At 41.0% G+C, this 27,010-nt stretch overlaps 1 protein-coding gene across 1 annotated transcript in view; it reads left to right on the top strand.

Moving 5' to 3' along the window:
- The window catches only part of kif1b (kinesin family member 1B), a gene marked incomplete in the record, with an annotated part of 59,932 nt that overhangs the window by 19,527 nt on the left and 13,395 nt on the right, over window positions 1-27,010 (top strand). The window contains 26 exon segments of the mRNA XM_062392786.1: window positions 40-182; window positions 778-819; window positions 2,580-2,713; window positions 4,040-4,119; window positions 4,650-4,725; window positions 5,757-5,836; window positions 6,293-6,399; window positions 6,753-6,836; window positions 7,105-7,285; window positions 7,399-7,471; window positions 14,333-14,438; window positions 14,540-14,557; window positions 15,293-15,441; window positions 16,925-17,103; window positions 17,681-17,818; window positions 18,616-18,867; window positions 20,710-20,828; window positions 21,398-21,483; window positions 21,758-21,887; window positions 22,223-22,376; window positions 23,247-23,337; window positions 23,427-23,545; window positions 23,650-23,705; window positions 24,998-25,106; window positions 25,279-25,345; window positions 25,568-25,652. Coding sequence (XP_062248770.1) covers window positions 40-182; window positions 778-819; window positions 2,580-2,713; window positions 4,040-4,119; window positions 4,650-4,725; window positions 5,757-5,836; window positions 6,293-6,399; window positions 6,753-6,836; window positions 7,105-7,285; window positions 7,399-7,471; window positions 14,333-14,438; window positions 14,540-14,557; window positions 15,293-15,441; window positions 16,925-17,103; window positions 17,681-17,818; window positions 18,616-18,867; window positions 20,710-20,828; window positions 21,398-21,483; window positions 21,758-21,887; window positions 22,223-22,376; window positions 23,247-23,337; window positions 23,427-23,545; window positions 23,650-23,705; window positions 24,998-25,106; window positions 25,279-25,345; window positions 25,568-25,652 — 2,858 coding nt within the window.

The following is a 27,010-nucleotide window of genomic DNA, read 5'->3' as shown; positions in this document are numbered from 1 at the left end:
ATTTAGATTTTTCAAGCTAAATAAGTTCTATTTTTTTAGCTATGCCGACCGAGCCAAGAACATCAAGTGCAATGCTGTCATCAATGAGGATCCCAACAACAAGCTGGTGCGTGATCTGAAGGATGAAGTGACTCGACTGAAGGAGCTGCTCCGCGCCCAGGGCCTGGGAGACATCCTGGACAGTGAGTCTTATTCTGCCACATCTAGACATGATCTGCAGCCCAGGGCACCTACCCTTTCTCTTAGGCCCAACACGAGTCGGCAACATTTTCTGTCTTCATCACTGTCTAATAGCTTTCAGCCATGCAGCTTTGTCTCCATTGCTATGCAAATCTAAAAACACTGACATTTTGTACTATGTGTCATATGTATAACAATAAATGCAACAACATTTAAGGTTTTTTACTACACATAAGCAAATACTAAATAATTTAATTAAAATGTATACCGTCATATTTGGCTGATTTTGAATGATGACACAACTGGTAATTTAAAGCTACATTAAAATTGCACACTTCATTGGCCGTACACAAGAGTAATGGAGACATAATATACCCATTAATAACGTCTAATATCTGGGATTGATAAATTTCCTGCCCATAAGCGACTGCCTGTTAGATCACGCCAAATGATGTGGCACTAAACAAGTCGTTCAATGGCATTTTCTCCCCATCCGTGTTATCATCAAGCCTTCTTTAAGAAATGTCTGTAACCGTTTCCTCTCATTCTACTGGTGCTGACCTCTGACCCTTCTCATCTTCTCCTGCTTCCCCTCAGTTGATCCTATGGGGGATGATTGCCCGGGAAGTGGAATCAAATGTGTGTATATGTGTGCTAGTCATGCCTTGTCTATCACTAGTTGCTCTATTAAACAATAGCTGACATTGCCTATGCCCCCCCCCCCCCCATAACCTGAATATGAGATCTGCTACAAGCTTTGCATGTCAGTGCTTACAACACAAAAGCTTTATAGAAGGAACCTTAGAAATGCAAGGCTCCTCCTGTAGGTGTGCTGAGCTGGCAGTGGTTAGCATGCAACTAGGCTAGCATGCTTTGCGCTTGTGTTTCTGTTCCTTGAAGAATGATGGGGGTGAGGCAGCTATTTGCAGCCTCAAGTCCATGTTACTCTTGATCTAGACCCTTTTAAAAAACATTACCTCTAGACTTGCTAGTATGTCTTCCCCAACCCCAACACATCTGCATAATTGTCACACTATGTCAGCCCTTTGACTCAAGCTTCTTCTCATGTTATGGATCTTTCTGCTTTTTATTTTCTCCTCTGCTACTAATCGTCCACTACAGGTGACATTGCTCAAAGCTTAAGAATGGCTCTTCTCAGTTCTCATACTGAGGCTCTGAGCTACCGATGGAAAGGTGCATGATTTTTGAATTTCTAAGTAGCTACACAGGAGGTGTAGTTATACAGAATAGACTAGCTTGATGTTTTGTAATAGTAAGCTTTGAATAGTTAGTTTGCAGCCTCTGCTCTGTTTTCTCAAATATCCCTAACACATCTTCCCTCATGCCCTTTAGCGCTAATGTTCTGTACTCAATGTGCAGAGTGAGATCAAACATTTAGCTCCTCGTGTCCCTTTATGCCTTAGTTAACTTGATTAACTCAATACTTCGGTATCTTTAAGTTCCTTCATTTTCTGGAATATTGAAAAGCTCATATTTCCATTGTCAGCTTTCTGCATTCTTACATCCAAAATGTCAGCACCTGCCAAACTATTTAAACGTTATGTTTAATGGCCATTTGCTCTATTTTGGCTTCTTTAAGTGCACAGACTGAGTTACCTCAAAGGTCCTTGAAGCCATTATATTGACACGAGCTGCCTGACCTTTAGTGAGACTGCTGTGGGTGTGTGAGTGCATGCGTGTGTGTGTGTGCGGTTCATCAAACTACTCGAATGCGGGCTGAACTTTGGCAGTGTGTGTCTCCGATTCTCGTCTGTCCTCCCTCTGGACCCTCTCGTTGCCTCTAAGTTTCTCCCATCATTAAGTTGATGCACTGAAAGCAGCTCTCACTCTGACTTTTCAGTCAGATTACAATACAAATAAAAACAAAGGGACATTTTACTCCTTCATATAATCATACACACTAGAAATATTGTGCACTGAGTAAATTCCTCTGCACTTTAACTCTAACCCTCATTAAACAGCCTCATGAAACCTCTCTAATGGAGTTCAAGCTGATATGTAATGCATTTTCTCTGGAAGTTGGAAGGGTTGGAGAAAGCTGTTGAAAACAACCTGGAGTGAGAACTGCTGCTGCCAGTAGCTGTCCATTATGCTGGGTGTTTGTCTTAACTGTTGGACCTATAAAATGTGTGTCTCACATTGGTCTCTCCCCCCCTCTGTCCTTTCTTTTTTCCAACCTCTTCTCTCTCTTCCTGTTTGGTATTTGGTTTCCTTCATTTTATGTGGTTTATTCCCCCCTATCATTTCCACTTCTTTCTGTGTTCTTCTCCCTCTCTCTCTCTCTCTTGGTGTTGGCTCAGACCTGAAAGACTTTCAGAACAATAAGAATAGATACTTGGTAGCATCAGAGAATCAACGCCCTGGCCATTTCTCCACAGCCCCTATTGGTTCCCTGACAGCCTCTCCATCCTCTGGCTCACTGTGCGGCCAGGGGGGCCTGCAGTCGGTCACCAGCATCCAGGAGCGCATCATGTCCACACCTGGAGGAGAGGAAGCCATTGAAAGACTGAAGGTAAACCAGGCCTGTGTATGTCTTCAGCAGTCTTCAAGTTACACGGATGTGTGTCTAGTTAGGAGAGAAGAGGCGTCCCACAGTTATCTGCCCACTCTGCCAACAATTCAGTTTTCTTACCTTGAATAAAAAACAGTAGAGTTTTCTTTTTTTCTTTCTTTTTCCTATGTCCTCTGTAGATTGGGAGTGTAGCAGTAAAAGGAAAATATTTCCAAAATTGTGAAATATGGGAATATATTGAAGCTGCTGTAGCCATGGTAACAATGGCGTTGCTTCTGCATTATCAATTCAAACCAGCAAGTAGATACTTTAACAGAAATACAAATGAGGTGTTTCAGGCTCTTCAGTCTTCCTTTGCAGCAGAGTTTGGCATTTAAAATAATCTGATCCTTTATACACATAAAAAGGCTATATGACACGGGTAAGGAATTAACCCGAAAGCGACATTAAAATGCTCATATACTTTAATGTCAAAAAGGTATTTTTAGTTCACACAAAGCATTTAAGAACAAAACATTTTGCCTTTAAGTCCTCATGTGGCCTCAGAGCTTAATGCCTCTCACACATGCAGTACAACTCTCACTCTGCTGATAAGAGAGCACATAGGATCGTACCAACCGGCCATGAGGAGCTGCAGTGTCCATGGCAACCATGGTGCCCAGTCTGTCTGTCATCCAGTGACGTCAAGCACCAACGCAGATACGGAGGAAATTCGACCAAAATAGATCCAGTCCCTTTGGCTTTATAAAGTGAGGCCCATAATATTCACAGTCCAAAGGTGTCTCAGCCGTGTCCAGAAGGTTACGTTTTATAGGAATAAAAACAGCGGTGTCAGTAATACACAACATAAACATTCACTTTTATGCTAAGCAATGAAAATAACTATATACTGCATTATTAACAAATATTACAGAATGTCAATATCTGGATAATATCCATTACCTCACTGCTTTTCAAAGATGAAGAGCTGGATTTGGGGCTGTACTACGGATATTTTGAAAAAAATAACAATTAAAATTCTATGGTTTTTATCCAGTTTGAGTTTACATGTGTGTTTACAATGAAACTGTTAACACAAGTGCGCAACGTGAAGCTCCGGGACTGTCATACAGAAGCTAGGCATGTTTATAGAAATCAACTGCTTAAAGTGAATAAGCTGTTTCCACTGTAATAACACTGTCCTGATTTTCACCCTGATCCAAAGGTTTCTAAATCTAAAGAATCAAGACCGGGTGGCTTCTGATCACAATTCGAATACACCGCTCATAACTGTCAGTATCACTTCACACTGCCTGTGTTTACTCACAGTCTGCCTCTTGTGCTTAGGAATCGGAGAAGATCATTGCAGAGCTCAATGAAACCTGGGAAGAGAAACTGAGAAAGACTGAGGCGATCCGCATGGAGAGGTCAGTATTGGCAGGCAATGTCTGTTTATGTCCATCTCCATCTCTTGAGGAGGGAGATGTGTGTCCTACATGGGCCTCCACCCCTCCTTAAAACTAATCTGTCAGTGTTGGACACCCCCGCCATAGTCCTGTCCTTCTTTTCACACCTCAGTGCCGTCTGTCTAATTTTCTTCACCTATATGTCTCTTTCCTCATCAGTCATTCTGTCCATTTCCTTTTCACTTCCCTGCTGTCACACTCCGCTGCACAATCCCTCTTCTAACATCCATTCTGCCCCTTATCCACTCGTCTGTAGTTGAAGACATCAACCGTGTTACTGTCTGTCCATCAAGTCTCTATGGTGCCATTCTCTGTACCAACCAATCCCTTTCTTTTTTGTTAAACATGACTTCTCAACTTCTTTCTCTTATCAACACAAAGGGCTTTGCTTGAAACAATGTACAGTGTCAGAATATATGCAGCATGCTGTGTAAAGACGTTTCATTTTAATGATTATTTGTGAGTTAACAGATGTTTTGTCCTCACTACAGGGAGGCCCTGCTTGCAGAGATGGGTGTTGCAATCCGCGAAGATGGAGGCACTCTGGGTGTCTTCTCTCCTAAAAAGGTAGAACAGACACAGGCACAGACATTGACGTCAAATTCCCCATGGGTTGTGGTGATGCACACCCTTCCACCATCACCTCCTGACTTTTTTTTCCTTGTTGTCTTTTTTTCCATGAGAACCCTCCCTGTTCAGTCACTGTTTTTTTTGTCATCTGTTCACTTTATCATTCTGTCTGTATTTCCACTCTTTGTCATTTGCTTCCTTCACACACTCAGCTTAGCCATGAAACGCCATTTGAAGAGCAGTTTGATTGTTTTCCCATTAAGAAGGTTTGTTTAATCAGCAGATAAAGCCCCTTTCCTCCATTAGCTGTAGCCCCATAAATGACAGTTAATATTTAGTAGTGATTTAAAAAGTTATTTATGTCAATGTTCTGGATCTGCTGTTTTTAAAATTTTTGATCACTGTTCCTACTCTCCAGTATCTTCCAGTAGAAGCAGCAGCCTAAATACCAGTAGACTTAGCATGTACTTGTCTGTGAAGAGATAATAGCACCAGAGAGAGAGAGAGGGATCTGTTATCTTTTAATCACCAGCTGTCACTAGATCAGCTTAGGTTTCAGAAGATTCCACTCTTTGAAATGAATCCTTCTTTTGGCATGTTTTCACCCCCCACCTTTAATTGTTGCGTGGTCCTTCTTTTTGTCCACACTCATTTGTCATCCTTTCTTCTTCTCTTGTTTCACTCATTGCTGCTCCATGGGTTAGCAATTTGTTGAGAAACCTTGTGATCTCTATGCAGACTTTAGCGGGGTGTTTTCCCCTAAAAAGGTTGGTATTTGGAGGAGTAGCTGCTAGCATTGTTTGTTAGCTCTGTGATGTATAATAGTCTAGAGGTGTCAGTGTGATACTCTTTGTCTATGTTCATGTAGGAGATCATGTATCACAGATCCTAGTTATCAGCAATGTAAAATATGAAACTATTCCCTCCTTAACCCTGTTAAGTGCTGTCCTGCTGAATATTGATGAAAGAAGAGAAATCCTACAGATGTATTTGTGCTGAACTGTCAACCTCTCATGTCTCATGTGTAGACTCCACATCTGGTTAACCTGAACGAGGATCCTCTCATGTCAGAGTGTCTGCTCTACTACATCAAAGATGGAATTACAAGGTAACTGAAACTTGAATTATGACACTGAGATGTTGCAAAGGATTTGGAAAGGTTTGAAATTCCTCCCAGACACTCTATTTACATTTTATTCTCTTTTGATGTTTAGCAAGAAAACGTTTCGACCCTTACAAGACTTAGTCTGTCACTTATCACATTTTTTTCCCTTTCTAGAGTTACTTTCCTTCCCTCTTTGTCCTTTTGGCCTCCTCTACAGACTGTTCCCCTTGAGTATTGTGTTACAATCGCACCCCAGGGGGATGACAGTGGATGACAGAATTCCAGATGAAGTGTCTGTAGTATAGTGTATTGCTTTAGAAGTACTGCCCTCTCATAAGTAATGGTTTTAAGATTCCATTTATGCAAGTCCATTTTACACCAAGTTTTTTGTGAAATGGCTGCCAAGAGAATGGGAGAACAATGTTTACTCTCTCAAAATGGCCTCTTTGGTTGTTTCAGGGTGGGTCAGGCCGACACTGATAGACGACAGGACATTGTTTTAAGTGGTGCTCATATCAAGGAAGAGCACTGCATCTTCCGCAGCGAGAGGAATGCCAATGGAAATGGTGAGACACTATATTTTTACTTTGCATGCTAGGGTTTTCTTCATTGAACATCTTCATTCATGAATCCAAGAGATCATGAAATTATAATGAAAAGAGAGGACTCAAGCATTTCACTGCCAGCGACTGCTTAATGTAATTGTTGTGCATTTGACAATAAAAAATCTTGAATCCTGAAAAACAAATCTATGCCTCCACAGCAGATGAAATGTGTGCATTTTCTGTTGCTAATAAAACATATTCCCCTAACTGCTAGTAATCAAAACATTCAAAGGATTAGATGTTTGTCTTTAACCGTGTATAAAGATGATTTCAGAATGAGTCACTAATGATTTGTTGATGTGTTTTTGTTGAAGTTGTCGTCATGCTGGTACCCTGTGAGGGATCGGAAACCTACGTCAACGGCAAGCGTGTTGTAAATGCAATCCAGCTTCGTTCAGGTACAGATCCTATTTTAGAACCAAAGATGTAAGGAATCTGTAGATTTAATATTTGTATTATGTTTGTGGACTGAGGTAAAGGAGATTATTGCTTTCCAAAGAACCCTAGAAAACCATTTATAGTGTCTTTCTTTTGGGCTTGGACACGCCTTTGGATGTTCTACTTTAAATACAAAATATGGTGAAGACAAAGGTCAGAGCTGTTTGCTGTTGCTTGTAATATCTTGTTTAACTTCATTCTCTCCACGTTTGCCCCATCTTCTTCCAGGTAACCGTATCATTATGGGAAAGAACCATGTGTTCCGGTTCAACCACCCAGAACAGGCCAGAGCTGAGAGGGAGAAGACACCATCTGCTGAAACCCCAGTGGAGCCTGTGGATTGGACCTTTGCTCAGAGAGAACTTCTCGAAAAACAGGGCATTGACATGAAGCAGGAAATGGAGAAAAGGTACGAAATCTATCGGTTTAATATCAGTGAATTACTAATGGTGTCGTGATTTAGAGTGTACAGTGTATCATTAATTGTGCAATCATGTCAATATATATAACCCGTTTCTGTAGGCTCACTGAGATGGAGATCTTGTACAAGAAGGAGAAGGAAGAAGCAGACCAACTTCTGGAGCAACAGCGACTGGTGAGTTCAAATAAGCTGGTATTTAATCAACGCACTTTGTGACTAGTATTCAGATTTCTGTCATTTTCAATTTTAGAGGTTGCTGACTAGTTAGTAGTAACTTCAGTGTGTCTAATAGATGTTAGGCCATAGTCTTGATGATTTTTCACGTCAGCTATAAAGTAATATAAAGCAACTTCACAAGGGGAATTCAAAGTTAAAGCATTGGTTTGTTATGTCTTTTACAATTGGAAAGCTACTTTTTGGTTTTTGTATGATAGTTTCACTTGGTTCTGACTAGTACTAATTCATACTCTGACACTTATGAGATGTGTGTATGTGGGAGAATCACACCTTTACTCCTCAAGCATGTCTGTTCTCCTTGCATGGAAGTTTTTCTGGTTTGAGACTGGTTTCTGGTTACCTGCCTTCTTAAGTTGAAATCCTTTGTCTGTAGCAATTTTATCGAGCAAAATTTAGCTTGTAAATCTTTCCCCTTTCCAAATCCCAGTTTCCCCTTCTCCTGTGTTTTCTGTAGAGGATCTGAATCTTGCAAAACAGCAACTTGCAGCTAAAGTTGATTTGATACTAAGATTAAGAATTCATTGAGAACTGACTGAATATTGGTCAGTACTGAAACACACACCCATGTCTTTTATAAATTGATGCTGCTTTTGCATGGTTCATGTTAATAGCATGTGTTCTTAACTCTCTAAGTACTGGTTCTGGACTAAGTTGCAGTGTTTGCCATTGAGCTGAAGTGGCTGTTGATTTGCTTGGATTAGATTTCTACTCTAGTTTTCTTGCTCTGTTTATGAGTTCCATCTCTTCAATGCAGTTGCTGACATGTACAATGCATTGTGATAACAATTCCTGCTGTAGTTTTTTGACCGATAGTGACAATGTGGTTTCTCATTGACTTCTTTGGCTACCACACTTTGCCAGCCTTACCTGGCACCTTGTAGCACACTGAGGTTACAGCTCAACAACAGAGTTATGACAGCTCATAGTTGAATAAGCGAATCTTAGACCTTTTATACTCTGGTGGTATTATGTGCGGAACTACAGGTTCAGTCTTCCCAGCAACGTAACATTCAATTCTAGCCTCGGATACACTATCATTCCCAACACCTGAATCATCTTTACAAACTGGTTGTGATCTGTAATGTGCTTTGTCTACAAAAACAAAATGAGAAACTGCATTTTTTTCCAACTAACATCTTTCTTGTAGTGGATTAACACTCACTTCTGCCTCTGCTCTCTCTACTGGCTTTCTGATCAACTGCAAGAACACTGTCTTCTAACTCACCGCTAAAACTAAAGCCACTCAAACCTTCTGGACTAAAGGGGGAAAGCTCAAACGCCCATCTACTTGCATGCCACTGTAGCATGTTTTGGGATCCAAACCAAAAAAATAAAAGAAGAGGAATATCAAAAAACAATACAGAAGTGCTCCAATCAGCTACTGTCCTCTATTGATATTTCTTTCTAACCATGATAGAAATGCTTAATCTTTACTTTTAATATAAATATGCGACATTGGGAACAAACATTTTTTTAAAGGTGACATCACTTCATATCCATATTACCACTTTCACTGGAGAAAATAAGAGAAAGGCAAACTGACAAGAAAGTCAATGGAAGCCACTGTTTGTTGTATTTGTTTGGTTTTCTATCTTTATTTTGAACATAATTCTGAAAATTAAACTGCATGTTGGCATACATCTTGTTTACTTACAATGTATGCAGAATTATTCATTTTATTATTACAGTGAAATAGTCATCTTCCTAAAGCTGAACATTCTGAATGTTCCCCTAAGCTACAGCTTAGCTCAAGCTCTTAGACTTGAGACAGAGTTAAAACTCCCTTGTTGCATATTTATTTATTATTCATTCTTTTTCAAGCCATCCTTTCATCTTCTCTTTGATTTCCCATTGTAATTTCTCTTTTTTTGGGAACCATTTGGTTTTTGTCCTGTTTTGTTTTCTTAAGGATGGAGACTCTGATAGTGGGGATGACTCAGATAAGAGGTCTTGTGAGGAGAGCTGGAGACTGATCACTTCCTTGAGGGAAAAGCTGCCCCCCAGCAAGCTGCAGTCTATCGTGAGAAAGTGTGGATTACCCAGCAGCGGGAAGATAAGAGAGCCCGTTAAAATGTACCAAGTTCCACAGCGGCGCCGCATCACCAAGGACTCCAAATGGGTGACCATCTCTGACCTGAAGATCCAGGCGGTCAAAGAAATCTGCTATGAAGTAGCGCTCAATGATTTCCGCCAAACAAGGCAAGAAATCGAGGCTCTGGCTATTGTTAAGATGAAGGAGCTTTGTGCTAGCTACATGAAGAAGGACCCTAACGAGCGGGACTCGTGGAGGGCAGTGGCTCGGGATGTTTGGGACACTGTCGGAGTTGGCGATGAGCGCATTGATGACGTCATCACCAATGGGACTCGAGCAGGAGGGGCTGTTATGGATGAACTAAAAGTGCACATTGATAAACTTGAGGACATCTTGCACGAGGTGAAGAAACAGAATAATATGAAGGACGACGAGATCCGTTCTCTCAGGAACAAGATGGTCAAAATGGAAAAGGTCCTTCCGCTCATTACCCCAGAGGGACAGGAAAAGCCTCCCAGCGTTGCCGCACCTATTTGCGCAGCCAGAACACCAAGCCCAATTGAGGGAAAACCTCCAGTGCCACAAAAACCTGATGTGGAGGAAGCAGATTTGCAAATGGGCCAAAGTCCAGGAGATGACTCAACCCTAAAGCGAGGCCAAATGCGCTGGATGCGTCAAGAGCAGTTGCGCCTTAAGGGCCTTCAGCAACAAGAGATCTCAAAGCAGCTCCGCCGGCAAACCGGACCACATCGCTTTATACCACCAGAGGATCGCAAGCTGCGCTTCCCCTTCAGAAGTAACCCTAAGCACCGCAACTCATGGAGCCCCGGTACTCACATCATTATCACAGATCAGCAGGTCATTGAGCTAAAGGTGCCCAAAGAAGCTGTAGAGGAAGAGGAAGGAGAAGCCCAGGTGGTAGAAGGAGCACAATCTAGAGAAAAGATGGCTGCTGCAGTTGTCCAAGTCACTCCTCCATTGCCTAGTCCATCAGTCCAGCACAGGAGCAGAGACTTGGAGCAAGGTTTAAGCCAGGGTCACAGACATAACTATAGGAACAACCAACATCAGCAGTCCCATGAACGTGGCCGCAGCAACTCTTTTAATCACCGCCAGCGGCCCTCTGGCTCCATGGAGTCACTGCAGCAGCCTGAAAGCAACAGGAGGCACAGCCAGGTGTTCTACCAGCCCCGCCAGCACCAGAACCACCCAGTACATCCCCAGCCACACCATCAGCAGCAGCCGTTCCACTACAATGGCATGATGTATACAGATAGTGGCTTTGGTGGCTACCAGCAGTACCATCACACTGACCATCCTAACCATCCAATCAGCTTCCAGGCCCCTCCTCGAATGCGCAGGCAGATGTCTGTCCCTGATCTAAAAGCCAGCAGAGAGACAACAGTCTGAGTAAATGAGGAACCAGTTTCAAATACTTTAAGTAGGCAAACACATTACAGATCACAACAGCTCAGAGTCATGTGAACAGCTGAAACTGACTGTCACCGTTGAACTTGATCAGCATGTTATTGGTTGAATCCAAAAATATTGTATGTATTATAAAGACATTTGATCATCTTTACCATAATATATGCCATTTTATCAGTTTTTGCTGCATCGTGTGGCGCCATCATCACTAGCATTAGGAGAACTGTCATAAGGAACTGAAGCCTATAGATAATAAGGGGACTTTTTTTCCCTAGAAGAGACCTGTCATCCCACCTCGTTTTTTTTTTTTCAGCATGTGTGACATTTCATCAATCATGCTTTGATTTGCCAAAATTGTCTTCATGGTTGAAATTCTGAGTTTACATTTTGTCATTTTAGTATTGATTGGTCATGAATGTTTTCAGCCATTGCCATTTGAGCACATTTAGGTGTTTCAATATCATCAATACGTTGTTGCAGCCCAATTTACAATTGAAAACAAACAGTTATTGACGACTGTAGTAGAGGTCAAAGAAAGTGCTTTTCAAAAAGTGCCTTTTCATGCTCTAACTATATTAACCCTGCTGTACATTTACATTTCAATATTTTTTTTTACCTTCATTTTATATCTATTGCCTATGCACAAGGTTTGAGCTAAATTCTGTTATGTAACCTTTATATCTAACTTAACCCAAACTTACTTCACTTTTTAGTAATAACATTCTGCCTTATTCAAATGCTTAGCAAGCCCCTTGATTGCCTGATCCTAAACTACTTTCTTGTTACTGCCACATTAATTGTATTACAGTATTTTTGCACTTCCTCAAGTCACAAATATTCTGTATAATCAGTAAATTAATACTATATTTTTAATGTTTAGCAATGAGTTACTTTATTAAGTATTTTTAACAACCCTTACACACTACTCACGTTTGTTATTATTACCTATTTCTCTACAGGATGTTATCATCAATAATCCATGTTTGATTGAATCCTGATTTTTAGACACTTTCAAATTTAAGAACTTATATGCTGAACTGAGGGGAGAAAGACCTAAGTATAAGTCAAGAAACATACAATTATATGTTTTGAAAACCTCTCTATAAGCAGTCCAGAATATTTAGAATTGTTCCCCCTTCTCTTCCTGTAAAAACAGACCATAAGCTGATTTTATATTTCATGCTGTATAAAACTAAATTCTGGGTTCCTGGCTGACTGAGTAAGAACAGAGTTCACCGTGTTTTGGATGAATGTCCTGCAGAGTGTTGCCATGGTTCCCAAAGACTCGCCTTGAAAATGTTGGAGGAAGGACAAAGACTTGAAGTATTTGCATAATGTTATTTGGGACAAATATCCATGTCCAATGAAATATTGAGGACTGCCTTGTTGTTTTCACTGCATCACATGCAGCTCACTCATGTAACCTAGATGGATCTGTGGTTTATGAAATCAGTTGTTTTCAATTTTTTTTATTAGTTTGAATGAGCAGCAAGTCAGCTTGCCAATCTGTCTTTTCCTTGCTGCAGTTTTAGCTTTAAGAGAACCCGTTAACTTTAACATTTCACTACCAGATGGCCTTCGCATCATCTTAGAGAAACAGTGACACTCGACAGCGTGGAAGAACTTTTTGAGGACAAAATGTTAAACTTGGCTTCGGAATGATGGAATTATTTTCTGTTCATCTTTCCGATGCAGTTGCTGACGTGAAGATGTCGTTTAAGTTTTGGACAGTATATATTCTGCCTTATTTTGCTGTAACAAAAACCAAAATGATTTGATGACAGTTTCTCCACACTACACCTCATGTTTTCATGACTATCTTTGCATGCAATCGCTTCCATTTCTCCAGCTCTGATAAATGCTCCATTAAAGAATGTTATTTAATGTATGCACTGTTGCTGACAGTGACCAGGTAAGCTGGAAAGAATATAACATCACAGAGACAATGTACCTAAAACTGTTATTGTGATATATACAGGTTGTCTGTGTTAGGTCTCCGTTTTAAGTGTCTGAGTGTTGTGCGTCTTCTTTTTGAATCTGCAGTATCTATTGCCTCATTGTGGCTGCTTACCACCAAGTTGTGTTGCTTCCTTAATCGAGCACTTTGCGCAAACATACACTACAAATCGGAATAGTATTTTAAAAGACAAATATACTGAATCGCTGTGATTTATTTTTCAAGTATGAGTGAAATAAAATGCTCCAAGTGCAGTTATCGTTTATGGGTGCTGCTTGTTTTTTGTTTCCAATAAACCAGTGAAGGGTAAGAATCAGTTCTCTTAATGTTTGTACAACATCTTAGGTTAGTTTTGATGGAAATACTTCAATTGATAGTTTTAAATTATTGTGTGTAACTTTGCATTTGAAAATATCAACTTTATTCTTTTCTTTATACTCTGCAAGTTGCAAAAGCCTTATTATTAGTCATCTCTCATTATTGTTGTAATTTAACACTAGAGCATGGCAACGATGGAAATATAGTAGAGGAATAAATGCCAGATTTCTTCGCCTTCACCTTATTGCACTGAAATATCACATTTAATTTTGCCTATGCCAACTGGCATCATTTACTTCTTTAAGAATTAGAATGTTTTGAAAGCACTTTATTTACATGGTTCATTATACTGTCCAGGCAGATGCATACAGTGACACTGTCTTTCTAAGGATTACATGAATGGAGAGTTTTCAGATTTTGAGCTTATCGGGAGGCTTCAGCAGGGTGGAGGTTAATGACATATGAAAAGGGTGCATTGTCTTCCCAGAAGACACTGAACAAACAGGATGAGGTCATCGGGACCACAGCTTGTCCTCCTCTCTGATGAGGATGGCGCCCCTCATTGGATTACAGTTGACTCAGCTTCTAGCAGCACCTCTTCTCCGCTCCAGCCCGTTCAATCAGAATAAAAGTTGTTTACATGATGGAGGTTTTGTTTCCAGGACATTGTGTTCTCATTGCTGCAAAAATCTCCAACAAAGTTTTTCAATCATTGCACCATATTAAGTTAACCGCTTTTTTTAAATATCCAGAGGTTTGACAAGGTGCGATAAGAAAAGATGTTTAAAATAATTATGTTCATCTCACTTCACAGTTGATATGATTGTGAACCTGTTTTCACTCTGTGTAGTTAATACTTCAAGCCCCATGTATCCATGTGTCATTTAGAACAGTAACAACAGTCATAAGTTCACAGTATTAGAAATAAGTACCATTATAGAATTCCCAAATAGAGAATAATCTACACTGAATAGCTTTAATGACTTGATAACATCCCCTATCATTGCGCTTGATGGATGGTCTTCCATGTTCTCTTTCCTCTTCCCTGTGTGTGGGTGTTCAGGTTTACGAGAGCAAATTGCAAGAGCTTCAGAAACAGGTGGAGACACGTTCCCTCGTCGCCGAGACACCAGATGAGGAGGAGCTGGAGGAGGAGGAGGAAGAGGAAGGTGCGTCCAGTAACTCTTCAGTTCTCCGGATTCAGATTTCCATATTGGATCATATAAATATAAATATGCACTGTTTGTTTTCTCCCACAATTTCTGGACAGAGCCTAAACTCTTTGGATGTGCGTATAGTATCTTCAGTCTCATAATCAAAAGAACATAATATCAACCAAACCACTCAGATCAACTAAAACGTGTTATTATTGCCATACTAATTACCCATTCAATGTAATCTGCCAAATTAGTTCATAATTCATGTGTGCTCTAATTCTTTCAAAGAAATCATGCTTCTAATTTGATTTAAAGTGTTCAATTTGAGTTATAAGGGGCCCTACTTGTAATTGTTCGTGTTTTAGCTCATCAGTTACAAACCCCTTGTTACCAAAAGTATTGCCAACATTTTTCCAGTGTAAACGTATCTGTATTACTGATTCTCCAGCTGCCTCTTCGTTTCCACCCTCTTCAGCAGTTTAAAATAGGTTAATCCACCACAGTGAACATTTTGTCTCCTTGAGTGACTGACTCATTGTTATTAAGGAGGGACAAATTAACCTATCTGTGTCTGACCTGAAATTATCATCATACGCTGAGTCATCCCACCACGTCTAAGAAGTTCAAGGTTTACTTGTAATAAGACCATTCTCTGCAATATAGTGACAGAGTTTGTATCGTTGTATATAGATGATGGCTTTATAGAAGAAACACTGTTGGTCACAGTTTATCTTGTGGATTAGAATTTTTTCATCCATTGCTTGTCAAAAATAAATGCTTTATGGGCATTTACATCGTGTTTGTGTGTGTGTGTCTGTGTGTATATATCGTGGCAAACATTAACCCTCTATATTTTCTCCCTGCAGTGCCGTGGACTCAGCATGAGTTTGAGCTGGCACAATGGTCTTTTAGGAAGTGGAGGTATCATCAGTTCACCTCCCTCCGTGATCAACTGTGGGGAAGTGCTGTCTACCTGAAGGAGGCCAACGCCATCAGTGTGGAGCTAAAGAAGAAAGTAATGGCATATTCAGTTCATGCTGTGGCATGCTGTCGTGGCATGCTGTAGTTTAGCACTGGTTAAGTTTGGGATTATTTACCTTGAGAGTAATATGTATAAATTTAAATGTGGTTTAGTGAAAAACCTAATGTGACCCTGTGTTGTTAGAAGTAAAGGTGAATAGCAAGCTTTTGTAAAGTATGATGTAAAACCAGTAACCCTAAGTATCATAGAGAGCTGAGCTGTGTTCCAATAATGTGTTCACCGGGCAGCCTTATCCACGGAAGTGAGTCAGCCTCATATCCATTATGCCTCAGGTTCTGGAACGTTCAACTGTGACGCAAGATGCCAGTGACGCATAATCTGCTGACCATATTCCTAATGAAAAACCCAAACAGAGATGCCACAAGTTCAGATTTCTATTCAGACCAGTGTGATTTGATTAAATTAACATTCTTCATTAAATGTAATATATGTTGCGTAAGCCAAACCGTTACGTCACACTCGTGGTAAGTGAGGTGTTGATTCATTGCCACATAAAGAAATTGAACTGAAATGCTCCTCTGCTATGGTCAGTCTTCCCCAGCAGGAAACCAGTGTGATTTATGTTTTAGTTCTGGGAGCGACATGATTGATACTGGAGATGGATCATCTGTCACAGACACCATCAGATTATTTGTATTTGTCTTGAGGTTTCTTGCGTCTGTTATTTATGGTCAGTGTTGTTAAGTGGGTTAGCATTTTGCCTCCAGAGGGAGCTGTGAAGCGTGAGGCCACAAATTGAGGGTGGTTAATGGTTTGTTTGTGGTTAATGGTTTGTTTGACCTTTCAACCTTGATATGTCTGCAGTAAAATGGAACCATACATGTCACTGCTGTCTTTTAACTGAAATGCATGTGCACCTGTTCTGTAGTCTCTCATAACCTGACCTGCACATCTGCACCGCACTGTATTGGTGCTGGAGAGTGGTCTGTCTGCAGCTGCTATAATGCTGCTATAGGAGGCAAAAACTCTCTAGCTTGCTTGTATTTCTCTAAACCAACAACAATCGTCTTGGATGGTGCTGAACCCATGATGCTGCGACGATGTGTCCCTGGAAAACAGTGTCAGGGTGATCTGGATTTTGGAAGAACATTTGTATGTTAGAAACCAAATCCTTGCCCTAAAGGGGTATAAGATTTAGATCCAAGGATGGCACGATCTAAATCTTTGTCAAAAATTTTCATTTTTAGTTTGTATGTTTCTGGCTCAGAGGTTCTGTTGTTGTCTACCATAGCAAAGGGGATTTTGAAAATAGTAACTTACTGTAAGGTGAAGATGAGAATCACAGCCGATGGCATTGTACCTCCCGTCAATATCCAGTAAATCTGACTATAGTTTTCTAAGTTTAAAATCAGGATGTATTCTCATACTTGTTTTGTTGTTGTTGTTGCTCTCCCTCATTTAACTTGATAACTTCTAAACTGTCTTTTTATTCCTCTCAACTCTTCACATTCTCCAGGTCCAGTTCCAGTTCGTCTTGCTGACAGACACTCTGTACTCGCCGCTGCCCCCTGAGCTCCTGCCTCCAGAACCGGAGAAAGAGCGTGACTCCAGGCCTTTCCCCCGCACCGTGGTGGCTGTCGAGGTTCAGGACCTTAAGAACGGAGCCACGCACTACTGGTCCCTTGACAAACTCAAGTAATCACAGAACCTTCAACTAGTCCTGTATTGTATTGGAAACTCTCAAGGGCAGCATTTCTTTAGATATGCATCAGACATTGGCCCATCAATTTTATATCAGTCCAGACTTGAATGTTGTTTGAGATTGGCTAACATAAAAACTCTTTTTACAGGACATAGCCTAGAAAAAGATGTTAAGGGTAACCTAGAACCTTATCATTGTTTGTCCAACAAAGAGCACAATCTCCTCCAATAAACAGTGTATGTAGAATAAGTAGTCTTTCGGCAAGATAATTAGAATCAATACAAACAGAGCAAACAATCGTCATCAAACCACTAATGGATCAAAACTTGTAAAAGCCTATAGTATTAAAAAGGGTAAAGATTTATCGATTTCAGATTTCTTAACCCTTTAAAAAATTGTGCGTCAGCTCTGAAAATCGGCCCTTCGGTCAGGCTTCAACAAAAGATAGAAAAAGGAGGAGTCTCACATCTGTATGTCAATAAGCTTTCACTTCCCTTTAGCCATTATGTGAGCTGTATATTGGCTCTCTGCTCCCCATTAATATTGACAGCACTCTGTCATCGTTTGCAGACAGAGACTGGAGCAGATGAGAGAGATGTATGACCGCGCTGGCGAAATGGCCACCACTCCCCAGGAAGACGGCGAGGGCTCTTTGACAGGAAATGACCCCTTCTATGATCGTTTCCACTGGTTTAAACTAGTGGGGAGGTATGTGATGCAACAAACACAAATTACAAACACAACACTCACTGCACATGTACTACATCACTGGATATCTTGCTTGAAAGCTTATTTATTGGGCTTGTTGTCGCAGGTTTGAGTTCTAAGTCAGTTTCTTTGAATAAATGATTTGATATGACTCAGGCAGCTTTTGTGATCCATTAATTTTGAATGGATACAAACATTTTCTTTCATTTAATTTTTCATTTTCATGGTCAAAGTCTGTTCAGATTCATTTTCTTTTATCAGACCACGTGTTTTTGAATTTTGTTTTGACATATTTTTCTGTTGCTGTTTTTTTTGTCATGTGTATGATTTGATGTTGTTATCTTGATACTTTTTATCTCATATCATTTATGATTTAATGTCTGTGAAGATTCATATTTCATTTTATTTAACATCACATTTTTAAGTTGTCTGCTTTTTTTTTATTTGCATTTATTTTCATTCATCATTTATATCATTTTGTTCTGTGTGTTGTCCTTATCATGTTGATGCCCTTCCACTTCACACAAAAGCTTGTCAACAAGATTTTTTTGGGTCATATGGACATTTTGTGGCAGCCCTGTGGCAGCCAGAATACATTAGATGTATACATTCATCCTTTTAAGTTATTTTAAAGTGACGTTTAAAATATGTGTGAAAAAACAATGATATTTACACCAGAGTGAAACGTCACATATGTACACAATGAGCTGCAGTCGCCTGTTTAACTCTTCTGTTCCTGCAACGGCACCTTTCCCTGATTCCTGCTACTGTTCCAAAACTACCACCCCCTCCCCCAGCTCCCCCATCTTCCACGGCTGCGTCAACGAGCACCTGGCCGACCGCACGCCCTCTCCCACCTTCTCCACCACCGACTCCGAGATCACCGAGATGGCTGATGAGCGTCAGAGCGAGATGTCTGACCTGATCGATGACGAGGCGTTCGTGGACGACACCAGCTCAGATGCGGGCACCGAGGAGGGCTCGGACATCTTCAGCGACGGCCAGGACCCCTTCTACGACCGCTCCCCCTGGTTCATCCTGGTGGGAAGGTTGGTGACTGGCTGTGGCATTTCCCATGTCCTCCACACACGAGCGGGGACAGGAGCTTGGGTGGATGTTGGATTGATTTAGTGTCGTTAATCTCAATTCTCAGATGTGAAACAAATGGGGAGAATTAAAGAGTGTAGGGGATCAAACACAAAATCATGCAAATAAAGCATAAATACAGTTTTATAGAATGAAGATGAATTCATGTAGTGGAAATGTTTGAAGATGTTAAAAAAGATGGATGCACTGAGGTTGCACAAACAACAGTGAGACATTAAAGCAGTAGTTTATATGCAGGCTACAAGACATCATTATTTAATATATTATTTTAGTAGCAGGAAAATCAGATACCTGACAAATGTGAGCTAGCTAGCTAGTACCGTAAGCATATCACCAATTTATATATCAGTAAATCCCTCCCTGGTGAAGCAGAATCAGATCATGTCGTGTATTCAGAGCAGCTGAGCAGAGATGAAGTGGAGCAGTTTTGAATTTAATGTGATTAGTCATACTTGTGTGCTCACATGCCTGCTTTTTATGAGTTGCATTTCATTTAGACTCTAGTCTCTAAAATAATGAAAGCCACCATCCGTCATATTTCTCCACCTCCCCCCCTCCCACGTGATGTCTCAGTCCCTGCCACCATCACAGCTCTGAGTGTATTAACTCCCATCTATGTGAAGTTACATGTATCTGCTGTTTATGTTCATTAGCTGTCTGCCTTTCTTTTTTTTAATCCTTTCATCCTCGTTTGATTTGTTTTATTGTTTTATTTATTTCATTGTGGTTGAATCATTTGTTTAATGATTTGTTTCTAACCCTTTTTTTTAACATTGCTCTTTGAAGGTATTGTAGGTTATATTAACTCAGATGTAGTTGGCAATGTCATAATCCTACTTACTTGTATTTGTTTTAATTTGATGTCAAGTATGAGGTAAATAATTTGCTGCAGCAGCACTTGAAATCACAGCATGCGTACGCTGTTAGACGGCTGACGTCACAACGAGGTAAACATCCCAAGAAAGGCTGTGTGCTGATCTCAGAACAGGACGACAGATTCAAGCGGGCTCCAAGCCAGCCAGACTCTGCAACGGTCGTAGCTCAGCGTCACCCTGACTGCGTCACAGTGACTTCAGAGATTTCTACAGATTGATATCTCTCCTCCGCATCAGCCTTGAGTCTCCCAGCGCAGGGAGGGAGGGAGGGAGGGAGAGAGAGGGAGGGAGGGAGGGAGGTAGAGTGTGGTAGAGTGGCGGTTGGTGGATGGAGGGTCACCAGGGGTGCAGCAGGACAAATCAAGTCCCAAAGAACAAAATGTCAGGGAGTGTGTGAGTGAAAGACTTACACTGCCACAACACAACACAATAAAGCACTCTTTTAGAGCCTCTGCTGCTGCATCCAGTGCGATGTGTCTTCACCCCGGTCACGCACTCTCAAAATAAAGTGGCTGGTTTAACCTGCTGCTGATTTCAGTGCCCTGAAGCATGTAGAATTTAATGTTCAGTTTTCTGTCCTTTATTTTCTGAGTGGCCTTTAACATAATTGTCACTAATATTTTACTGTAGGTTTTTGTAGTCATTAACATGTGCTTAACTGGGGAATATGTTAATGCACATTATACGATGTGGTAATGCATATTCAGAAAACTGTCTCTAATGCGACTGCACATGTTCTTCAATGAGTGGATGTATCTAATTTGCTTTTAGTAAATTAAAAGTAACAGATGACGTGGCAGTTATATCAGCAAAAAGCCTCTGTCATAGTGACGTTTCTGCAGCAGTTGATCCCCCCCTGCACCAGAATCAGCTTTTCAACGTCTCTGCCTTTTTGTTTTTTATCCTCAGAGCTTTCGTGTACCTGAGCAACCTGCTCTACCCTGTACCACTGGTTCACCGTGTTGCCATAGTAACAGAGAAGGGCGCGGTGCGTGGTTTCCTGCGCGTGGGGGTCCAGGCTATAGCTGGTGAGTAATTAATATGAGTCTGTAATGAGCCAGAGAGGATTAGGACCTTCATGCAGAGGTTTTATCCTTCAACTTGATGCTGATATTTCTCGAAAGTGTCATTGACAACCTGTGAGCAGCCGGCAGTTTAGCTTAATGTCTCTTTATTCAGTTTTTTATTAAATATGCTTTTATGGACATGAACACATAAATTGTATTCAATTTTGTCCGACCTTTAACATTTTTGGTATGTGGTTGTGTCACATTTATGTATGAAAGGTGCTTTAAAAGGCAAATCCCTCTGAGGAGACTGTTTATGTTGGTGACTTTACAAACCTTCAGACAAATAACGGGTTACATTGGTGCTCTGAGATTAAGTGACGTTTATTTGCATCACAATCTTTTTTATGTTGAAGTTCAAATACCTTCTACTCAAACCAAATATCTTGATGAATACATTTGAAAGGCTCTCCAGGCCATCAAACAGAAAACTCCCTCAGATTCTTGGTGTATTCCGCTTGGTGCGCTCCGGTTGCAGGCAGCCATGTCTGTGATCAATCCTGACAGGACGATGCTTTGTCTCTTTGTAGCTGACGAGGAGGCTCCAGACTACGGTTCAGGAGTTAGACAGTCAGGAACCGCCAAGATTTCTTTTGATGATGAGTACTTCAAGAAGGTAAGCCCCGAGTCAAATCAAAAGAAGTCTCAAACTAGATTTTTTTTTTGTGTTTGTATAATATTTGGATTAAAGTCAGCAGGAAAGCAGCTGATTGAAGTCTGTGTATGAAGTGTTCACTACATTGTTTCATCATTTCTTATTTATTTTCCAAAAGGGAACTCAAGAAATAGAGAATATAGTTTTGGTAAAATACAATAGTGATGCACTCTCTCTCTCTACCAGCTGCTTGTCTTCCCTCTTCAACTCTTGTGTCTCCTTTTCATCCAATCAGAATGACTTTACCTCCACGGTTATGACTCACTCCGGCTTGTCACTAGAAGAGCTGCGGTTTGTGGAGGGTCAGGGTCAGAGTTCAGAGATCATCACCCCCTCAGAGGAGCTCAACAGAATCAACGACATGGGTACGGCTGCTAGACCTTCACCTCTCAGCTCATAAATTTCAACCTCTCTCCGCCCCAAGGGGAAACATATAGGCAGATGGTCCCGTTGAATGCCGAGGAGGACTTAAAATGTTTAGTTAGGGAAATGAGACTGATGCAGGTTTTCTTGCTCTTTAAAGGAATGTGTACAAAAGCTGTTGAAGGACTGAACAGCAGGATCTGCTCTACAAGTCACAAGCTTGATATTGTGCAGAAACCAATCTGATTGTATTCAACTTGAAATTGATTTGCAGACTGAAAAGCACAATCCCAGACGCAGTTGCTGATCATTTTCCTTTGTGGCTTATTTTTGTCAGACCTCAAGCTGGAAAACCTTTCAGAGACCAAGCTGAACCTCAGTGACGGTGAGGTGGGCCAGCTGGAGGTGGGCAGCATCTTTACCTTCCGTGTCACCGTGCTCCAGGCCAGTGGCATCCTGCCGGAGTATGCCGACATCTTCTGCCAATTCAAGTGAGTTTTAGATAGTTTGATTTCTGGTTTACTTAAAAAAAAAAACTTCAAACTTAATATTAAATGTTAGCAGCTGTATTTGCCCTATGCAGTGTATTCAATACAAATGCAATAGTAACATATATTAGAAATATAAAAGATTATCACTTTACAAACTGCTAAATCAAGGGACAAATACAAGACACGGTAAATAGAAATATTAGCACATAGCATATTGTCACATTAAAACAGATTTGGCACGAAATGTTATAACTCTGTAGGTCTGAAAATCAAAAAGACAATTAATATAGTTACATCTGCCAAGAAGGTTATATTTTCACCCCGGTCTGTTTTTTATAAGCAAGATTTTACAAAACAGCTGAAGGATGGGGTATGAGTCAGGGTAGAACCAATTAAATGTTGGTGCGGATCCGGATCATCGGGGCAGATCCAGGGATTTTTTCACTTTCTTGAACATTTTGAGATAGGGCATTTTTTGAGAGGCAATAATTCATTTTTAGGGAACTGCTTTCTATGAGGGTTTATATTTCGGTGCAGTTTGATTACATTTTTTAGCGGACTGTTTAGCCTTGGGTGAAGGTATGCAACTGTACTTAGTGTCATTCTAGTTGATAAAGTTCTTAAAGTAATTTTTTGCGAACTCTGCAAATTTCCAAACTGTTCACACTGTCCATAATGAATAAGTGATGAATGAATGATGAATAGCAAGTTTTAGTTTTAGTTTGAGTTAACTCCTACTGGTTGATGAATTCAGTTGATTTAGTTGTCTTTTACTTTGTTATTGATGACACAGATTTTTAGTAAACACCATTAATCTTGTTGACAAATAAGTGTCACACGCTGATGCTCGTTTCTATTTATCTCCTGCAGTTTCCTGCATCGTCATGATGAGGCTTTTTCCACTGAGCCCCTAAAGAACAGCGGCAAAGGAGCTCCTCTGGGCTTTTATCACGTCCAGAATGTAAGTACACACACACACACACACTCATACCTTAACAACCTGATGTCAATTAATGTTGACCACGCCTTGTTTTTGCCCTGTTGGAGCAGATTTCAGTGGAGGTCACAGAGTCCTTTATCGAGTACATCAAGACCAAGCCCATTGTGTTTGAAGTGTTTGGTCACTACCAGCAGCACCCACTGCATCTGCACGGCCAGGACCTGATCAGGTGGGTGCTGTTTAAAAGAGCATTCCTCTTATTGAATTTATAGTACAATACAAGATTTTCCATATTTTCGTAACGTTCAAAATTATTTCGTTTTGTAATTGCAGTCCTCCAACACCCTCAAGGAAATACTATCCTATTCCCATGCCTCTGTCTAGACCAGGTAAGGCTCTTCAAGTTGTCCCACCATATTACTCAAACAGGAATATCTTCTGCACCTGTCACCATCATTTCAAGCATGTTTCTTCTGTTGGTTATGGTTCTATAAGCATGCCTCATTTTTCCTTCCCCTTTTCTTTCACTTTTCGCTTCCTTTGGATTTTTTTTTGTCTCCTATTTAATCATACTCCCACCGCTCATAATCCTCTTACCCACCTCCGCTCTTTTTCCCACGTCCTCTCCAATCTTTCTCACCATTCTCACAATGTGCCGCTATGCAAACCCAGACCATACCCGTAAAATAGAGTTAATCCGCTACTTGATGAGCGGCTATGTCCACGGCACGGTGCTGGACACACTGTCCCTGCACGCCAACGCCCTGGCCTCCTCCGCCGTGGCCAGTCTGGAGGACGAGGCCGACCAACTCTCTCACTTCCCCTTCCTCTCAATGCTGAACGACCCGGTGCTAATCGTGCCCAGGCACCATGGTTGGTAGAGTGGAGAGTGTAGTAGTTTACTGACCGGGCATTAGATGCACCCGGGTTGTAGTGATTAGACTAGTGCTGTGCTTTGCCCTCGTTGTGCTGTGTAGTCACCTGCAGTGGCTCAATAAGGCTCTGCAGTGGTGATGTGTGCTGCACCTTGCTGCAGGTCTATTCACTGTAGATCAGAACAGCTCAGTCCACACCCCCCCCCCCCCCCCCCTTACAAACTAGCCTGAGCTGCCACCTTGAGGTAAATCTGCTGCATGAGCTGAATTTTAAGCCATAAAATGAGTATTTATCATGATCACAGAAGATCACTGACATGGCCTTCACAGGGTTAATAAGGCTCCAGAGGCTTTAGCCTTTATAAATTCAGTATTCATGTGGAGTATTATTCATTTTTAGCCACTCTAAATGCAGATGAATGTAGTTGTGTGTCTGAGAGATTAACCAGTTTTAACAGGAACATAATCCTCATGTTTTAGACACCAAGGTGTTGTCAGTGGTGCTGTAATATTTCATTTAGCCCCTTATAACATTTTAGTAAGTTCAACTCTTTTTTTAAGAATATGTTTTATTGTTGCCATTTTTCTGTGGCCTGGGAAATTCAGTATTAATGGATTTTATTAGGGACACCTCCTTTTAGATATAGGCATCGTATGTGTGTGTGTTTACTAAATGACTCAGTATCATTGTGTGTTCACCTCTCATATCCAGCCTCCATTTAACAATCGGAACCATATGGTTTTCGTCCTCTGAATTTCAGGCAAATTGCAGTTTGTCATATTGAGCTTGTGTGCGTTTGTTTCAGTTCCAGCCACCAAGTTGAACACCTTCACCAAGTCCAACCTGGGCCAGTGCGTCAGCAAGTACGACCTGCTGGTGTGGTTTGAGATCAGCGAGCTGGAGCCCACTGGAGAGTGAGTGTCATGCATGTCATATCCACACACAAGAATTACTATATAGTTTAATGCAGATTTGGCTTTGATCCAGTACAGTTCACTTTATAGTGTAGTATTTTAACAAACAGTGGATGTAGTTAATCACGTTGTTGAAGTGTTCAGGCTCATTGTGACCTCCCCACTTCCACAGGTACATCCCAGCTGTTGTGGATCACAGTGGAGGACTGCCCTGCCACGGTACCTACCTGCTGCACCAGGTACCAGCACAAGATCCACACCTTTCCTACCAGTCATACTGTATAAACTAGTCACTAGTTATATAAAGTCAGAAATGCATTTTTCACTGGTTCAGATTTCAAATTAAAGGGGATATCTCTTTACTTTTTTATAAACCAGTAAAAGATTATTCTACTTAATAAGATACATTTAGAAGTAGCTGTTTGTACTGTCATTCTAAGCTGCTGTCGTCTTTGCTGCAGGGGATCCAGCGGAGGATCACAGTCACACTCATCCATGAGAAGGGCAGCGAGCTCCACTGGAAGGACGTCCGTGAGCTGGTCGTGGGTGAGCAGTCTTCCCACAGACACACAGAGAAAGAGGTTTCCTCACTGCTGAAGCACATGAGACTGTCACAGCAGAGGAGGAGACGATGTTTCTGTGACAATATTAAACTATAAACTACCTTTAATTGTCAAGAAGGAAATTGCACTGAAGATACTTTGCAGTTTCCTCAGTCATGATTTCAGTTTGAGGAGTTGGATCATTTAGTCGTAATTACTGGAGCTGGAGCTGATGGACCAAATAATTAAACCTCACATTTCCATTTCTGAGCTGCTGACGTTCTTGTCCAGAGAGGCTCATGAAGGAGCAGCCGTGTGTTCAGAGTCCTGCGTCTTGACACTGTGACAGTACGGCTGTTAATGAACAAACTGGCAGTTTTAGTAGTGAACAGGTTTCTCCATCGGGCAGTCATACTCCATCTAAACACGTGTGTAGAGCTGTTGTGGTGACTTGTGTTGCGTTTCTCTGTGTCCCACCAGGTCGCATCAGGACCAAAACTGAGGTGGACGACAGCGCTGCCGACGCCGTCCTGTCCCTCAACATCATTTCTGCCAAGAACATCAAGTCGTCACACAACTCCAACAGGTAGCTGAAACGCTCACACACTCCCAGGACGATTGTGTGTAATAAAGCGCATAAATTCACTGAGCAACTGTAGCGAATTATTGGAACAACAATTGGTTTGTTGCTGATATTCTGATGGATTCTCAACACAGTTCCTTTAGGTTGAGTGAGGATAAAGTGTTATTTAAAGCAGTGCAGCAGCTACTCCTGTAATGTATTAATTGCCACATACTGCAGATCATAACTAACAGACGCAGTTTAATCAATCGTTCCCTACGATATGTTTTAGCTCCATTGATGTATCATTGTATTCATATTCGCTGAAGGCCCATTGGAATCATAGCATGACCATTTCCATTTCCATTGCTGTTTAATTTTCCTGTTAAATTGCTCCATTGTCTCTGTGGCCTGACTCTTTGTGCTTCTCTTTTTTTTTCTGTCTGTGCACTCTCTTTTTCCTCCTGCTGCATCTGGACTCATGATTGTACTCAGGCTTTCTATTGATAAGGATATTGATAGGTACCAGTGAGCAGAGAAAATATGGTTCTTTCTTTGAAAGAACCATATGCTTCTTGTTTAGTCCTTTAGATCCATAGAAATAAGTCCACCCAACGTTTGTGTTGTAAGTTGACGTGATGCGTTAGATCGGCCTATCAATTTTCAGTGTCTGAAAAGAAAACCCATTTGAAAATGTTTCATGGATAAGTAAAGACCATCCATATGCAACTACACCTCCTATAGTATTGTGATTGTGTGACAGTCACTTAAATTCGACACACGATGCTGATGTCATGTGG

The sequence above is a fragment of the Platichthys flesus genome, chromosome 7 (assembly GCF_949316205.1).
Source record: "Platichthys flesus chromosome 7, fPlaFle2.1, whole genome shotgun sequence".
NCBI classification, from domain to species: Eukaryota; Metazoa; Chordata; class Actinopteri; order Pleuronectiformes; family Pleuronectidae; genus Platichthys; species Platichthys flesus.
This window is presented reverse-complemented; position numbering and strand designations above follow the sequence as displayed.